Source organism: Atheta coriaria, unplaced genomic scaffold (assembly GCF_025399875.1).
Source record: "Atheta coriaria isolate IRGN ID8LTWV9N9 unplaced genomic scaffold, Caltech_Dcor_3.1 hic_scaffold_4_pilon, whole genome shotgun sequence".
In the NCBI taxonomy this organism is placed as follows: domain Eukaryota; kingdom Metazoa; phylum Arthropoda; class Insecta; order Coleoptera; family Staphylinidae; genus Dalotia; species Dalotia coriaria.
Window position 1 is genome coordinate 10,775,752 of NW_027045446.1, and position 18,776 is coordinate 10,794,527.

The window sequence follows — 18,776 nt, forward strand, 5'->3', positions numbered from 1 at the left end:
TAATCAGTCAGAAAGCCAAGAATGAAAGTTTGTAGCCGGTAATAGTTTGCATCGTTTAAATTCAGACACGTCAACGATTTATGAAAATGCATCAGCTCGAGCCATGTATAATTCATCATTGACTTTAGCAGTTTTGGATGGTCGGGTGAGTTTGGCGGAATTTGCAACCGGGTAAGTGCGGGAAGGCAGGAAACGCAACTTGGCGGCGCATTTTCGCGCAGTCGGTGACTTGAAGCTACTGGAGCAGTTTGCTAAAGGGTCGCGCATGAATTTGCAGTTGGTTATCGTTCAGCCGCTCGAATTACTCGGTATTTCTAACCGACTAAGAGAATATTCCGTTTACCCGTTCCACCGATTCTCACTTCGCGACTTAGGAATATTGAAACTTTCCTTCGAAATTTCTTCATGCGGAAAATTTAAATATTCCAACAATTATACAATTAAAATGAAAATTTGAGTAATTAAATTTTTTGAATAAAATAAATCAGCGATATTTTGATATTTTGATACAGATTGGAGCATACGTTTTGTGTGGACACAAAAGCAATAAATTTCCATATAATAACCGAGCTAATAATTCATTGCGGCGAGGTGGAATAATTGAATTCGCTCATTCATTAGAAACGAATTGTGTATGCCGGCCATGAGTTTGCAAACCTTGGATGTCCCTAGGCGGCAAACGCGTATATCCTCGAGCAGTTCCCCTTCTACCCTCTGAATCTGAATCCAGGTCCTGCAGTGAAACTCAGCGCCTCCCAGGCGAGATAATCCCATATTCGGTCTGTTCTCAGAGCTGATATAATGACGTTTCGCTCGCGAGTCTCTTTGTATCGCACATATACACATCCACAACAATTGCTTACCACTAAACCACAAACCAGCAGCTGGTAAGTGGTAAATAACTACTTAAACGGATTTATATTTAAAAACAATTAATTTCGTTAATATTTTGTAGTTTTTTGTACATTTTAAAAAATATTTTAGATGTTTTTGTTTTTTATGCTTGTATGCTGCTTGTTTTCCACTTTTCGTGGATTTTGCATAAAAAAGCACGATCCATGGAATATGAATCAGGCGTGAAATATGTATAAGACGATTCGATCTGTTTCCTTAGTCCCAGGCGACTGAGAGCATCCCAAGGCGACAAAAAGTGCGAGAAAACTGCGAAACCTTCTTTCGCTTTCTATGAGAGAAGACTTCAAACTAAAAGCTCACCATGCTCACATTCTATATGTCATCTAGGCGTATTTTCACCTTTTACATTTAATATTATGTAAGGGGTAAAGGAATTACTTTAAAATATTTTTAAAAATTGAGTTTAGTCTGCTTTGCTTGTAGATATTGCAAAGTTTAAATATTTCGCTAAGGATGTTTGTGCGTCTATACTTAGCAGGGTAATTTCAACACCACAAACCTTTACACAATTGTACCATCGATTTTCTTCGTTGTTTTGTGGACGTTTGGATCATTTGCGTAGTTGCAACAGTTGTGGTTGACGTTGTGGGTATTTGCGTTGCTTTAATGTCAATCAATATGACAAAATCATGCGAGATTTTAATCATGAAAATGCAAAACCGATTACAAATGATATTTTCAGTTATCAAAAACCGCATCAATGAGATTAGTCCTTTTAGTTATTAATTGGTATTATTTTATAAAAAAAAACTTACGTGTTTCACTGACGCTTGGTCCAATCACCGCAGGGAATAAAAATCCGTTGAATCCTTTTTGTCCGTATCTAAAACAATTAATAATTTTATTTTAATTTAATGGAAATATATTGTACGCACAAATTTTATTAACAAAATTTATGATTTTTATTTTATTTTTTATGTTCTGACATTTAACTTCCGCTTAGTTTAATTTTTTATCTCAGGCTCATTGCAAATTTGGTATATCCCTAGTAAAAAAATACGGATAAGTGGCGGAAGATGCGCGGGATAAAAACGAAAGCGACGAAAGCATTGAAAAAAAGCTCGCTAAGCACCACGGCCACGTGCGGTGCGTCTTCTCTCTGTTGGCGTTGAAGAGCGCCGAGATTTTGGACCGGTAATAAGTGACAGAAACGCGCTCTTTGCTGTACGCTTGCGTCTAAGGACAAAAAACGCTAAATGCGAAGATAAAGCAGCCGAGCCTCCGACGGCAGCGACTTTCAGGAAGGAAATTTCGCGTGGCATTGAGGATGTTCAAATCATTTTACTCATGCCAAAAACGGAAGTTAACTTCTTATGAAGTGGCAGTAAATGAAGCATACAATATGTCTCAATTATTAAAAGAAAAAAAAGAAAATTTTAGTTTTAAAAGTTTAAATTTGAATAAAATGAACAAGACACGATATGAAAAAATAAATTAATTTTAGATTTGAATTTACGTACTGTATGAAAATGAAAAAAGTTAAGTATGATATAAAGAAGACATTTCCAACGCAAAATATTGCTAGTGATGCTCGTAAATAAGCGATTTAAGATGGAACAACGACGCATTTCCTTCAAGATGCATTTATGTGAATTTCAGTTTAATTGAAACAAAGATTACACGATATTACACACTTCAACAGGGCGTAATTGACTGCAATGCACAATTTTGTCAGTCAATTAAAAGCAATAAAGATTTTTAAAGTAGATTCAATTTTTGTTTGAAATATTTATTGATGTAATTGAAACTGAATGTGAATTGAAGCAAAAGATTGATAACATACGCGTATGAAGCGTTTTGAATAACGCCTGTTTTATTTATAAATATCGACAACAAGAAGATAAATAAATTTCAGATAGCTATCGACAGCATCGACGTGCAGTCAATATTGTTCACGCTTCCGAAGTGTCTAAGCCGGGATGCGAAGGAAATGCGCATATAAATCATGTCGGATACACCTCGGTGCATATACTGAGTATGCAAAGAAAAACATTGATTTATTTCTGTCTAGTTTCAAGCAAAATAAAACTTTTAATTTGAATCACTGTGTTTCATTTCATTTCAGCACTAATACACAACATTGCAGACAAATTAAAATTCGATTTATTTTTATTTAGTTTTATAGATTTTTTCTTTTCATCGAGTAGAAAAAATTTAGATTAATTGATGCGCTTTAAACCAACAAAAAATATGTATAGATTTTTGCGGTTTTTCTTTTATTACATCACACCCCCGCAAATTCTTTTTATTCTCGGCTCACACGTGTGATCCACATGCTCCATCGTCATGTGCGCGATTCTCCCACGAGACGCAGGACGAGAACGCGAAAAATGTGAGCGTGCACACCTTGTTCGCGTTATTCCCAAAACATAAATTACGTCACGTCCTCCGCGCGCAGTCTTTGCCTTTTGAGAAATTGTTTCGCCCGTCTGCGCCACGCAGGGAAAACGAACTTGTGTTATGGATAGTCGTGGATGTTACGAGGATTTTACAGTGAATTAATTGATGTATCGTTCAATTACGAACTTGTCAGGATCACCATTAACACAATGTATTGTTCGCGAAGGTGAAGCACTATTTTCAAACTTTTTTGTTAAACGTTGCAAAATGGAAAACATGTTTGAATTTTTACGGAATTTCAATATATTTGAAATGCAATTGTTTTTTAATTGATTTTTAAATGATTTTGCGCATAAAAACTATTTCAGATGAATTAAATTGAACAATCGGTGAGTGTAATCCAGATTAGAAATACTTGCGTTTGATAAAAATAAAAGCGAGTATTTGAGTGGGAAAGGTAAGCAGAAAAGTTTTAGTTTTGCACGAATGAAAAGGTTCCAATTAAAAGTTTCTTGTTCGGGAAAGATTGAGAACTTAAGAACAACACTTCAAACAATCTAATGTATAACTTGCATTAAAATGTTTAAATTTTATGAAATAAAATTTAAAACTTCGCAAAAACTAAAATTAAAAACTGTTCCAAAAAAATATGAAAAATATTCTAAGATTTTGTTCAACACTTTGTAAGTGTGAGGTTTGATGGCGTTTTAGTTTTCATTTTCGTTGTTTGTTTTGAGATGCTTAATGTCCTTGCGAGGCTCATAAATATAAATTGCCATCTAAATAACAAATCAAGCCGGCGGGATAAGAAAGGAGCAAATTCACCAAGCCTAACTTTCAACTTGTGAAATTTACTACATAGACTTCATAGCGACCTCTGTGAGTCACATGGAACACTGCTGAATTTCGTCCTAGGACGAAATCGATTTTCCTTTCGCCTGTAACAGTTTAGATTTTCCAGGACAATACCTGTAACGCCGCCTGCCGGTGGAAATCTCTCACCACTCCACAGTACTTACAGAGCTCTGTATAATTTTAAACTAAACGAAAAACTTCAAGGACTAAACTGAATAAAACTTTACGTTTTAAAAGAAACATTTTCAACTATAATGCAATGTAATACATTCATTCTACCATAAATTTATTCAATTTCTCAAAATATTTGCCCTGCTGCAGCAGAGCTCAACCGAAAAGTTTTAATTGCTTTCTCGCTGTTTGATTGCTTGTGCTGCAGGTCAAAAGCAGTTTTCGACTTGAAATGAAATGAAGCAAGATAAGAAAACTAATCGAAAACTGCTAACTAAATCATAATTTATGATAATCACTTGAACAAACTTCAAACTTATAAGTTTTACAAAATATATTTACCGATAGTGTTGTCATCAATAGGTTGAAATTGGAATGTCGCTTTGAATCCTTGCCCAGGCCACTCCGAGTTGGCAATAAATTCGATGAAAAGATCCGAACCAGTTGAAAGAATCTCTCTTTCTGTTCCTTCATTGCAGAGCACGTTGATCGACGGATCCGACGATGATTTCCCATCGAAAATTCGAATCAAATCAGCTCGATTCAGACAACTTAAACAAAATAGAAATATTTATTCATAAATTATACATTTCTGAATATTTTTGTAGTAAATTTACAACTATTGCAAGTAGAAGTTTTACGGTGCGTACCAGCCGGATTTCCAATTGGTACGGAAATTCGTAAAACTTTAAAATTGAATCATTGCTCATAGCGATGCGGGTTCGCATCCGGGAATGACAAGAAAAAAAAATCCGAAAACTTTCAGTTTTCCACATTCAATCCGCCCTTATTGCGTTTCATTTGCTTTCCTTATTCTCATCCCAAAGCCCATTTCAAGCATTTCATCTATTCGGCGCAGTTTTGAACTCTGTTGCCGAAGAAACCATTGCGACATAAAACAAAAATCCTTGCACGCCTCAAACATGTTGAACACGTCGAACATTGAGTTGCTGAATGTTCGTTTTTTATGTGAATCGTTATTCCCTTTCTTACTTTTTTACAACAGAGGAAAAAAAGAATGTCTTGTGGTGGCTTGCACAATCCTGTTGGGATAAAAAAAAGTTCAACATCACACCGGAAACAAGTAAAAACAAGTAGCGACAAGTAAAAAAGTAGGCAAACGAAGCACCCTTGAATCCAACAAGCAGAAGATGAAGATGAAGATGAAAACCAACTTGTATAAATGAAAAGAAACGCAAACTTTTTGTTTGACTGAGTTTTTGTGATTTTATCATCTTTTGTGCCGCACATTTTTTTAATAACGTTTGTGATTCAGGCCATTGATGGAGAGATATTCAGATGAATGCAATATTATGACAGCTATAAAAGTTTCGTTGTAAAATGTACGAATTATTGCTAGAAGACTGTGTAACTTCAAAATGAACAATAGTGGAATGTTCATGTTGTAGACATTTTAATGCAGATGAAAATTTGGCATTTTAAAACACCCCGTGTAAAATTTAGTGCGTCAGATGCTCGGGGCAATTATTAAAATTGGTGCCGCATTCGTATTCGCGCTTACAATTCAAATGCGCCGCTGACTTGGATGGCCGCATTCGGCTAGGCAATTTCTTAGAGGATGTTGTCCTTCGTGCGCCCCATACACATAAATTTATTTTCATTTGCATTTCAACAAGATTTCCATGTCTGTTGCTGTTGGCTGTTTCTTCTTTTCCTTTTACAAATTCACTATTGTAATTTTATTTCATTCAAATGATGAAAATGCGTAGAATACTGTTTTTCTTAACAACTTTTAATTACTCTTAATTAACAATCCTACAATTCCATCCAAAGATTGAAACTGCTTTAAATTGTGCGTTTTTTCAATTTAACAAAAAGAAAATAGAAATGAAATTCGCAAAAGGTAAGAGGATCAAGAATGAAATGCAAGGACTAACAAGAGTAACGCAAAGGTCAGTCAGAAGAAATAGATGGAATAGAAATGGTAAGAGTTTGTGGGTGTACGGGTGAAAAGTCGACTGCAAACCTGGCGGTGTCTTATCTCTAAGGCAAACGCCGGGCGACCGATGCCCACCAATATCGCACCGCATTTCACCGATTCGCCAAATGCAAGGTGGAATTGTCCGGTTTTTCAAAGCAATTGCCTGCTTTTTCATTCCATTCGGGACGGTTAGACTTTAGTTACAAGTTCCACCAAAGAAATACTCCCTTGAGGTGCAAAATGTGAAAAGATCTTGTTCAGTTTAAATTTTAAAACACCAAATTTACAAAATTTTCAAAATAAAAAGTTAAAAATATAAGAAAATGTTAATTAAAAACGTATTTATTTTTTGTGTTCAATTATTTTGGAATTTGATAAAGTTTTTGTTTGTTTCCAACTTCGAGGCTTTGTGTGTATCAGTTAAATTTTGTTTTATGCCACCTGTGAGACTGGTCCATCGGATTTCCGTGCGGATTCAAGATGCACCCAAGGGGATAATAAATCTTACGCATGTTTCGCATTCGGTCAAATTTTCCAACTCTCAATGCAGACACAAAAAAACATGATCAAAAGCATGGTTTGTTAAATAAATCTTTTTAACTGATTTAGTCATTTAAAATTACTTAATCCAGCTGCAGGTGTTGGGTTGGACCTAAGCAAGTAAACAAAGGATAATTATGAAGTTTATCCACTGCGAAAATGTGATCATTCCGATGCGAGCGGAAATTGAGGGGAGCATATTAACGCGGCAGCGTTCTGCAAAGTGGCTTGTTTACTTCGGATGGATACCAGAGCGGAAACACACCCGGAAGTGCAGTTTGTCACACTCGACGCGCACGCGGTCCGGATTTGAGCCGCCCTCTGCGTATCAAACGCTGGCGGACACAAAACCGCCGCTGTTCAAAGCCGAAATTCGAAATTCATGCAAACAGCCAACTAGTCTACAAGCCTACTATTCAAATTTACAATATAAAACCGGCCACTTTGAATTTAATTAATACTTGTACCAAAAATGTTTAAATCAATATTTAAAGTGTTTTATATCTCTTTCATCGTGATATCCAACCCTTTTATTTAACCCACAGAAGAGATAAAAATAAAAACAATAAAGTGTTGCTTGGTAAAGACGAATGAGCCCACACGGGAGTTCTGGTGCGTTCATCTTTGACCCAGCGCGAAACCTGAGACCCGCTGGAAGAGAATGGAATCGGTGCGCGCTCGCCATCGGCCGGAAAACCGGAGTCGAAGTGCGGGTGCACGGCGGAGGAGGAAGATTTATAGCGTAATTAACTTCTGCGCTGACATATTTCATATAGGATGGTGCACCGTCGCGACAAACAAAAACCCACCATCATCGGATTCCATCCTAAAGGTTCAGCAAAGGTGCCAACGGTTTAACATTTTCCATGAGGAGTCTCGAGACAAAATTCCGGCAATAGAAAAATCGCTAAGCGGAAAATTAATTTAAAGAGTTGCTAAATCCACCAATCCACGTCAGCTGTAAATTTGTTAAATTGATCTGATTTAATTTACAATTAAATAAAATATGAGTGACTTGAAATAAAAATTAAAAACGCAAACAATGTCTCTGAATTTGCGCGACCAAATGCACATTATACGCGTCAGAAAATACATATATCACAATTTTAATTAACCACGTATGATACAGTCACCAGAGAAAATGAATAATTAAATTACTATCCGGTTGATTCGAGTCGATGCGCACATGAAACGTGATACGCTGATAGAAAATCTAATTGCATAACACGTGACGTTTTTAATTAAAAGCATCCCTATGCGCGCGAAATTAAATTCAGATCAGACGTGCGAATGCGCGGAAACAACTTGTCCACCACCCTCACAAATGAATCTCCTTCAGTTCGCCTCCTCCTCCTCCGCCTGCATCCACCCAAAGTTGAATTATAAACGCTTTGCGTCACATGCACGTACCACCGCTCATAGGCGGGCAAATGGCGTGCGGCGTAAACAATTAATAAACAAAGTCAGCGTTTTTCATTAAATTGCATCGCAAGAGCAGGACTCGTATAACTCGCACACACCTTTGTTAAGAGCGCGCGTTTTAATCAAGTGTTCATTGAAAAATCCACGTTTGCAAAAAGTGCAACTTAAGCACAAAGAGATGACATAATAGTGCACAGTTCATATTGCACACGGAGTGGTTCTTTTGCTAATGAAAAGCGCCATTCATAAGAATATACAAACGAAGTGACGCAACCATATTTTTAAATTAATTTTTATTACCTTAGAAGTGTATTGTAGAGAATTTTACTTTTGATCATTTAAAAAATTTAATTTTTTCATAAAATCAACGAATTTATTTGTATTTTTTATTCGTTTGCTATCTTTAGTTTACGTCCCGAATTCACAAATGTTATTTCACAGTTACGCATTGTTTAAATAGTTTTATCTGTGCTTTCTCTCCGCTTTTCTGAAACGCTTGTTAGATAAATGCGTTTTGTTAACCCCACAGTTGTCGTAATCCAACAATCCTTACAATTGGGATGTGTCCTATACATATAATTAATCTGAAAAGTTTTTACGGTACGAAATCCGTAAATAAAACAAAGCGAAAACCATAAAACTAAACTAAATTATTTTAATGTTTGCAGAGCTTTTTACATTGAAATCTTTGTAGAAACACAAAAATTTCATACATTTATTATGTCTGCTTATTTCGTATAAAGCACATTTATCAAATTATCTTCTTGCGTTTGCGTTCAAATGTCCCGAAAGTCCACAAACGTTTAAAAACGCATAAAATATTAGCTTATGTAAATGTACAAACTGGAATAAAGTTGAAAGAATGTTCTTATGATAAATTGCTTGTCAGTTGTTTTCGGTATAAGCATTGCTTGTAAGTTAACTAAAAATATTTTAAACCGAATAAATCTTCTTGCATTTAAAACTTTTTACTAACCTTAAATCTCCTTTTTCCAGCGTTACTTCTTCAAACACGATTCTGATGCGCTCTTTTGTCCTGCAACACAAATTGTAGAAATGTATTTTGCTGTAAATAATAAAATTTTACTAAAAAATAAATTTTGTTGGATGTCAGATGTTTAAAAAGTTATAAAAATGGGGATGTATTAAGCCGTCGTCATTTATGCATGATTTTCTTGACTATATTCGAAATGGTGCGGGTAGGGAACTGTAAAGTAGAAAAAGTCGGTTGGCGGAATCGCCCGCAAGCAAATTTATCCACTCGAGCAACGGTTTAATAATCCGAATAAATGGCTTTCGAGTTGATAAGTTGGGATTAAAGGAGGGAATTTATGCGCGCGCGCTCGGTTTAACCGCGCACGCCACACGTGCATTGATCTCTTTATGTCTACAGGCATGCGAGCCGCGATTTTTCCATTCCAAGAAAATTTATGTTGAACATGAATTCCGAAGCAACACAAATAAAACAATAATATCGGATGTATGCAGATTTTTAACCAACTTAAAAAAATCATGTGCGCAATTCATACGCGGTAGAAGTGAAACTTACAAAACACTGCATTGTGAGAGAATCAGACGAAAATAGTATCAGGAGTGGGATAATTATTGGGTTTAGTTATTATAATATTGGCATCAAGTGTAAAAGTTACTTAATTTTTTTCTGCCGATATTCACGACACTTATAGGGACTAATTTTTGGCAAACTTGATGAACGTTAATATAGTATAAAATGATGATAAAAATATTTTGCTGATGATGATTTTATAATAAACTATTCCACCTAATGTAAAATTGTTTAATTATATTCATGGTTTAAGAATTGAAGAGTACTTGCTAAAATTTACGATGCCAATATAAACTGCGATATGTGATGTTATTCCAAGAAATAAAGATTCGATATCTGCAGGGAAACAAACTTATCTCTTGTGCGAAATCGCGTGATCGCACACGGACACGGTGTGCACTCACTACCACCAACAAGCAATGTTTAACGCGAAAACATGCATCATAGTACCATCTAACCGACTCTCTAACGGCAGGTTTGGATTCAAAACACATTTTATCAAATATGTAACAAAGTTGATATTGCATGAAAATATAAATCATGAACAATTTAATAATGCCTATCAAATCGCAATATTGCTTTAATTTATACTCTATGATACAATATAATAATATTCTATTCACACATCGGAGACAAACAAACATGTTGTGCGGAGTATCGAAATGGTCAGATAAAAGATACTTACTCAAGCCCAACTACTGCAGATGCATATTACGACTAAGTCGATTGATGACGGAATATAATGGACACTTTGAAAATAAAAGTCTGATAAAAGATAACGCGCAGCGCGAAATACTTCTGGATACGGCAGAGACCGGCACGATACTGGCTGCAATCCACTGATAGTGTATACCGAAACTGCACAAGTAACGATGCGACAGTTCATAATAAGCCTGCTGCGTAAATCCGGCAGGTAAAAGGAATAGATGCGCAAAGCCAGCGCGTCGATGCCATGCGACCTTGTGCACGAATTGCAATAGACACGGTACCTGTGATAAGAACTAAACTAAAATGTGCTGCACGCGACAACACGACGAGAATCTTACGCGTAGCATCTCGCACGGCGAATGCGATAAAAAGTGGTTTATACACAAACACTGATATGATTCAAAACGAATACAATTCTATATGATTTATAATTTTAGATTTATTGAAGCATCCGCTGCATTTTTTTAATTTGAAATATAAACATCATAAGCAAGCAAAAAATAACATAGTGTAATTGGAAATCTAGGAAACTTGACAATTTAATACCACGATTATCGACTGTGAATATCTTCCAAACTAGATTGGAAAATTCTCTATCAGATGAAAATATAAAATAATTATATTTCTAATAGTAAAAGGTCAAAAATCGCTACTAAAAGTACTAAAAAGTGACATTTTTCAATTTTTGCCCATTTTATTCAATCGCAAATATCTCGTAAACTAAAAGAGATAATTAAGATCTGATCGCAGCATCTTAATCTACGGACTATCTCTATAAGATAAGGTAGTTAAAACGGAAATCTGAGAGATGAAATTTTTACTCTTAAGAAAAAATGACCCCCTTGGTGCTTGATACTTTTTATCGACGATTTTCAATAATTCATATCTCTTAAACTAAAAGAGATAGCAACCAACAAATTGCTGATTATGGAAGATTGAATGATTCTCTATCAGATAAAAATATAAAATAATTATATTTCCTACAGTAAAAGGTCGAAAAACGCGAGTAAAAGTGCTAAAAAGTGACATTTTTCAATTTTTGCCCATTTTATTCAAACGCGAATATCTCGTAAACTAAAAGAGATAATTAAGATCTGATCGCAGCGTCTTAATGTACGGACCAATCTCTATCAGATACGATAGTTAAAAGGGAAATCTGAGAGATAAAATTTTTACTCTTAAGAAAAAAATGACCAAGGGGGGGTGCTTGATACTTTTTTTCGACGATTTTTGAAAATTCATATCTCTTAAACTAAAAGCCACAGCAACCAACAAATTACTGATTATGATAGATTGGAAAATTCTGTATCAGATAAAAATATAAAATAATTATATTTCCTACAGTAAAAGGTCGAAAAACGCAAGTAAAAGTGCTAAAAAGTGACATTTTTCAATTTTTGCCCATTTTATTCAAACGCGAATATCTCGTAAACTAAAAGAGATAATTAAGATCTGATCGCAGCGTCTTAATGTACGGACCAATCTCTATCAGATACGATAGTTAAAAGGGAAATCTGAGAGATAAAATTTTTACTCTTAAGAAAAAAATGACCAAGGGGGGGTGCTTGATACTTTTTTTCGACGATTTTTGAAAATTCATATCTCTTAAACTAAAAGCCACAGCAACCAACAAATTACTGATTATGATAGATTGGAAAATTCTGTATCAGATAAAAATATAAAATAATTATATTTCCTACAGTAAAAGGTCGAAAAACGCAAGTAAAAGTGCTAAAAAGTGACATTTTTCAATTTTTGCCCATTTTATTCAAACGCGAATATCTCGTAAACTAAAAGAGATAATTAAGATCTGATCGCAGCGTCTTAATGTACGGACCAATCTCTATCAGATACGATAGTTAAAAGGGAAATCTGAGAGATAAAATTTTTACTCTTAAGAAAAAATGACCAAGGGGGGGTGCTTGATACTTTTTTCGACGATTTTGAAAATTCATATCTCTTAAACTAAAAGCCACAGCAACCAACAAATTACTGATTATGATAGATTGGAAAATTCTGTATCAGATAAAAATATAAAATAATTATATTTCCTACAGTAAAAGGTCGAAAAACGCAAGTAAAAGTGCTAAAAAGTGACATTTTTCAATTTTTGCCCATTTTATTCAAACGCGAATATCTCGTAAACTAAAAGAGATAATTAAGATCTGATCGCAGCGTCTTAATGTACGGACCAATCTCTATCAGATACGATAGTTAAAAGGGAAATCTGAGAGATAAAATTTTTACTCTTAAGAAAAAAATGACCAAGGGGGGGTGCTTGATACTTTTTTTCGACGATTTTTGAAAATTCATATCTCTTAAACTAAAAGCCACAGCAACCAACAAATTACTGATTATGATAGATTGGAAAATTCTGTATCAGATAAAAATATAAAATAATTATATTTCCTACAGTAAAAGGTCGAAAAACGCAAGTAAAAGTGCTAAAAAGTGACATTTTTCAATTTTTGCCCATTTTATTCAAACGCGAATATCTCGTAAACTAAAAGAGATAATTAAGATCTGATCGCAGCGTCTTAATGTACGGACCAATCTCTATCAGATACGATAGTTAAAAGGAAATCTGAGAGATAAAATTTTTACTCTTAAGAAAAAAATGACCAAGGGGGGGTGCTTGATACTTTTTTTCGACGATTTTTGAAAATTCATATCTCTTAAACTAAAAGCCACAGCAACCAACAAATTACTGATTATGATAGATTGGAAAATTCTGTATCAGATAAAAATATAAAATAATTATATTTCCTACAGTAAAAGGTCGAAAAACGCAAGTAAAAGTGCTAAAAAGTGACATTTTTCAATTTTTGCCCATTTTATTCAAACGCGAATATCTCGTAAACTAAAAGAGATAATTAAGATCTGATCGCAGCGTCTTAATGTACGGACCAATCTCTATCAGATACGATAGTTAAAAGGGAAATCTGAGAGATAAAATTTTTACTCTTAAGAAAAAATGACCAAGGGGGGGTGCTTGATACTTTTTTTCGACGATTTTTGAAAATTCATATCTCTTAAACTAAAAGCCACAGCAACCAACAAATTACTGATTATGATAGATTGGAAAATTCTGTATCAGATAAAAATATAAAATAATTATATTTCCTACAGTAAAAGGTCGAAAAACGCAAGTAAAAGTGCTAAAAAGTGACATTTTTCAATTTTTGCCCATTTTATTCAAACGCGAATATCTCGTAAACTAAAAGAGATAATTAAGATCTGATCGCAGCGTCTTAATGTACGGACCAATCTCTATCAGATACGATAGTTAAAAGGAAATCTGAGAGATAAAATTTTTACTCTTAAGAAAAAATGACCAAGGGGTGCTTGATACTTTTTTTCGACGATTTTTGAAAATTCATATCTCTTAAACTAAAAGCCACAGCAACCAACAAATTACTGATTATGATAGATTGGAAAATTCTGTATCAGATAAAAATATAAAATAATTATATTTCCTACAGTAAAAGGTCGAAAAACGCAAGTAAAAGTGCTAAAAAGTGACATTTTTCAATTTTTGCCCATTTTATTCAATCGCGAATATCTCATAAACTAAAAGAGATAATTAAGATCTGATCGCAGCATCTTAATCTACGCACTTTTCTCTATAAGAGAAACGATTAACGATTGTTAAAATGGAAATCGGAGAAATTAAATTTTAATTCTTAAGAAAAAATTGCCAGGGGGGGTGCTTGACAATTTTTTTGACGATTTTCGACAGTGAATATCTTCTAAACTAAAAGAGATAGCAACTAGGAAAACGTTAATATAGTTTATTCAGAAAATTTTCAGAATCAAGGGTCTTGTGGCAAGCTACGAAGCATCGATGTATATTTGTGTTCTCTTATTCTTTCGCAGGCTAAACCCTATAAACGAATACGTTTGTTTCTTTTTAGTGTCGATTAATTTTGAAATCACAACGATTCTAAAGAAGTTTTCACTTTAAAAATTAAATTTGAAAATTAAAAGCCATTTTTATATAGAATGATGTAATGCTTTTAATTCTTTTTCGAGTTCAACATGTTTTCCTGAGTGGAAAATACTCCGAGTGTATTTTCATAACTTTCCGATGTCAAGCCAGCGTCAAATCCGCACATGTTCGGCTGCAATTCGTGCGCCAAACTCAGGATTAGATTTTTTTGGCCAGCAATGTTTCATGCCGATTTTGTCATTTGTAAACTCGTTTCCCTTGCATTACCAACGTGTCGACGCATCGCAGCGTAAAACATGGCGATATTTCTACATCCCATTCCGTGTTTACATTTGCTACGGAAAACTCTGCGCGCAGATAAAACTCGGATGTACATAGTAAATATTGGGAAAGTCACTGATTTATGTTTACTGTAAAGCATTGCAAATGCGATTTTATGCATTTAAGGACGTTTGTTCAAAACGTAACACCAAATAAAAACACAATACCTTGATCTGAAGCGATATGAACATCGAATGTTCTTCGGATAACTCGAAGGATATCTTGGAGAATAAAATTTGCCATAATTAGGTGTATAATCACTGCTGCTAAATTGATAATCACACATTGTGCTGGTCAACTTTTGGCCATCGGTCCGAAACAGTCCTGAAACAAATCAGAAACAAAATTTAACTTTCACAAATAAATTACATTGTCGAATAAACCAGTTTAAGAGGATAAAGAAGTAGATGCGTCAAAGTAACAGGATCCATTGAAGATGTTAAGTTTCTCTCGGAATAAGAAAATCAACAAAAGCGACAAACGTAACAAAAGTAATAAGACTTGTTACGCTTTTGTAACGTATCGTATATTGTACCTACGATAGCGTAAAAGCGACTGAATTTCGAAAAAAAAAGCGAATAAACTCCGCTTCGCTTCGCAAAGGACGCCAAGGAGCCAAAAACAAGTCGAATTCGTATAAAGGCGATAAGCACGCGGGTGTAATCTGTTGATTGGAGTTTTATTGTCCTTCCGAGATGCGCCAAGACTCGGCAACGCGCTGCAAGACAGTTCAAAGTTCTAACAAACTATTCCAGCAACCGGAGAAATAAAATCAAAGTTTTTCAACTTTTTCAAACAAAAAAATTAACACGAAACTTAAATTGATTACAGATCTTCGGCTAACAACCATCGAATTATCCTTTAATTAAATTGAGACTTATCAAAATGTTTTTAATTTAATGTTCGGCGTCTTACAATTAATTAATTTATTATTTCATCAACACGTTTAATTTGGATTGGCTCGTTCTGGGAGCGAATTTATAGCGGCGCACGCTGTTTTTCGTTCGGGGGTTGTTTGCGCGCCCCAGTTGTCGGCAGCCGGGTTTTGTTCGACGCGTGGCGTCTGCTCGTCGGCGGCGGCTAGTTAATTAAAAGATTAATTGAAACATATTAGCGGTTAAATTATCAACACTAAAAATTTCACCAAAAATAAAAGTGAAATTAAAATTAGAATTTAATTAATTCGGCGTTAGAAAATTGCAAAATGTGGTACGTAATCACCATTAATAACATTTAATCGTTAATATTAACGAGCGAGAGATAATCAGAATAAGGCATCGTCTCAATTTAATTGAAATTATTACCGTAGCGAAGGGATGCGTAAAGCAAAACGAAAAGCAGGAAATTTCGAGCTGAAAATTGAAAATCTAAATTCTACCACCTTCATACTTTTCTCTGGTAGCAAGCCAAGCCAAGCACTAAACTTCAGTGGCGTTTATTTTACCAGCCGTGACGTGAGTAATGAAATTAAAGCGTTTAACGCCAACCTGCAAACACACATCTTCGCGCATGCTGCGGGAAACAATGATTCGCGTGCGTTTGAAGGCTTTTAAAATTAAACCACACCGCTGCGTTTATTTCGGCGTTCATTTATAATCGTCAATCGGCGTGTCAACAGCGCCGTGCGTTGATTTCGCCACCGACGTCGTTGGCAGAGCGCGTCAGCGCGTCACCGCCGGCGGCGTGTGAACAAACAAAATTAAATTAAAATTGAATCATTAAGGTCTTAATTAGTGCGTAGGTAAAGGCGGCTGTTTCTTAGCTTACAAGCCACCCATCGGGGAATGATTGTAAATGAAAACGTCGATATATTTTAAATTGATTAATTACGTTACTCACTTAGTAATAATAATTAATTTGTGTTTAAATTTTTTGGGTTTTTTACGTTTCTGAGACACAAAAAATGGTATTGCTAACCCAGACGGCCAAGGCCGTGACTAAACTACTTTAGTCACGGGCTTTAGTCATGGGGTGACTAAAACTCCTATTTAATACATTTTAACTCATGACCCAATTTTTTTTATTTACCTTTATTCAAAATTCGAAAAAAAATGTGTTCCATTAACATATTTTAATACATACACCTCATTATCGTTGTAACCAAGTATTAAGTACCGAGATATGTTAATCTCTTAATAGCACCGCTTGTATGTTAATAGGTAAATCCTTATTTATAAGCTTCGTTCATGTTTTTAATTTTTGTCAGTTACACACTGGTAATCTGCAAGATAATTATGATTTGTGCAAGTATACGAGTATAACTGTGCCCGCATTGTAATATCAAATAATATAACGTCGTAAAAAGCATGAATAATTAACTTGTAGATATTGATATTTTTGTTCGCATTCGGGTTGCATTCATGTTGATGTTGATTACGCTCGCGTTAAAATTACAGGTTGTACAAGTTCTAGATACTCAATCTAAATACGCATACACTTGCGATAAATTTCGAGTATACGTAGGAGGTTAACGAGCATATTTCAGAAGCAATTATATATATACGACGGAATTAATTAGTTAAGTATCGCATTGTAATAGTGGGTATGAATATAAGCGAGTGCGCAACACACGCATGCGTAATTTATTTATTTTTTGTTAACCTGCTACAAAAGTGAGAATGTGAGTGTGCATGTGATATATTATCCGGAATGAATACATTGCCGCCACGAACGCGAATCGGTCGTTAATTTGAATTGAGAATCACGTATAAACATGTAAAAAATACAAAATTATATTTTTAATAATAATTTTGTTTTGTAAACACAGACGACAAAATTTTTGCTTATTTTGGATATTATTTTTCAGCTAGTAGCAATACTTGATTGTAAATCAAAGTGCATTAGAGCAATAGGCAGGGGGTGGCGGTTGTGAATCCACCGCTGCCACCGTCGCCACACGAAATAGCACGCCGAGTGGAAAATGCGCAATTCCACTTCGGGCGCGCCGCTCCGGTCGGCAATAATGAAAGCGCCAAAGCAGCGAAGGCAATAAGCGCGAAACGAAGTCGAATTTAGCGAATTTCCAATGCCGTAATAAATAAACCGCACACCCACACATTTACAAAGCCCGCTTTTTATTTAGGCAATAACAAAAGTTGACTGGAATCACACACTTAATACCCAGAAATACTAAAAATTTCATTTTCTAAAGAAAAAATCAAAATTTCAATCAAAAATTTAAATGTTAAGATTATGTAAACAGTTTTGGTCTTATGTGTATAATATCCAGTTAGTCTGCTATATATAGACTAATTAATTAGTCGGTCTCGGGTTGTGGCTTCTCCATTTTAAGTTTTAGGTGTTGTATTTTCTGCCTTCAGCCATCATCCCACAGTCTTGGGTCTAAAATTAAGGATCTAGTGTTTCCGTCTGCTCATCTTTGCGTATACATCAACATCACTCTACGGCTCGAGCTGTTCCCTTCACATCTTGCTTGTTTTCATCCTACCCGCATGCAGGATGCAAACAATATTCCAATAACCCACGCACCCTCCCATATCCAACGTCCTTATAACCTTTATACCCAACTGGTCGACATATTGTCGCGTAACGTCCTACTCCCCTAGTTAACCTTCCTCTATAACCCCGGGATGTACAAATCGTGCATCAACCATCCCTTTAGATTCAACATGCAGAATTTACAATCTTGACAGCATCTACAACATCTCCAACATTTAGAAATTTAGAAGATTCTCTCTATAGTTACTAGGGATTCATTGAAATCTGAAGGCTTTCATTAGCAAGGAAATTCGTTGCGGAATGAGATATGAGACCAAGTTTTGATGTGCTAAAGACCGCAATGAGGAAGGCGGTCTTTGCACTCTTCATCAGTTTGGACAAAACGTCAAAACCCAAAACCCTAAAGTTGCAAAGTTGTTAGTTAAAATCTAAGAAGGGTCAAGTCAATACTTGGAAACTTTTAGAGCTTCAAAGGAAGTATCAAAGTTTAACAACAGAGGTTAAATATCATAAAATATAAAATATACAAAAAATAAAATTTTTAAAAATAAAATAAAAACATTTGAAAAACAAATATTTAATGTTTGTTT

General features: G+C 35.0%; 1 protein-coding gene across 1 annotated transcript in view; it reads right to left on the reverse strand.

Moving 5' to 3' along the window:
* Positions 1-18,776, reverse strand: part of Sol1 — a 110,826-nt gene that overhangs the window by 34,221 nt on the left and 57,829 nt on the right. Inside the window, exons 6-9 of the mRNA XM_065301618.1 lie at positions 14,895-15,051; positions 9,162-9,221; positions 4,624-4,832; positions 1,671-1,738 (exon numbers count right to left, since the gene is read on the reverse strand). Of these exons, the coding sequence (XP_065157690.1) occupies positions 1,695-1,738; positions 4,624-4,832; positions 9,162-9,221; positions 14,895-15,051 (470 nt within the window). The 3' untranslated portion in view covers positions 1,671-1,694. The remainder of the gene's footprint in view (positions 1-1,670; positions 1,739-4,623; positions 4,833-9,161; positions 9,222-14,894; positions 15,052-18,776) is intronic.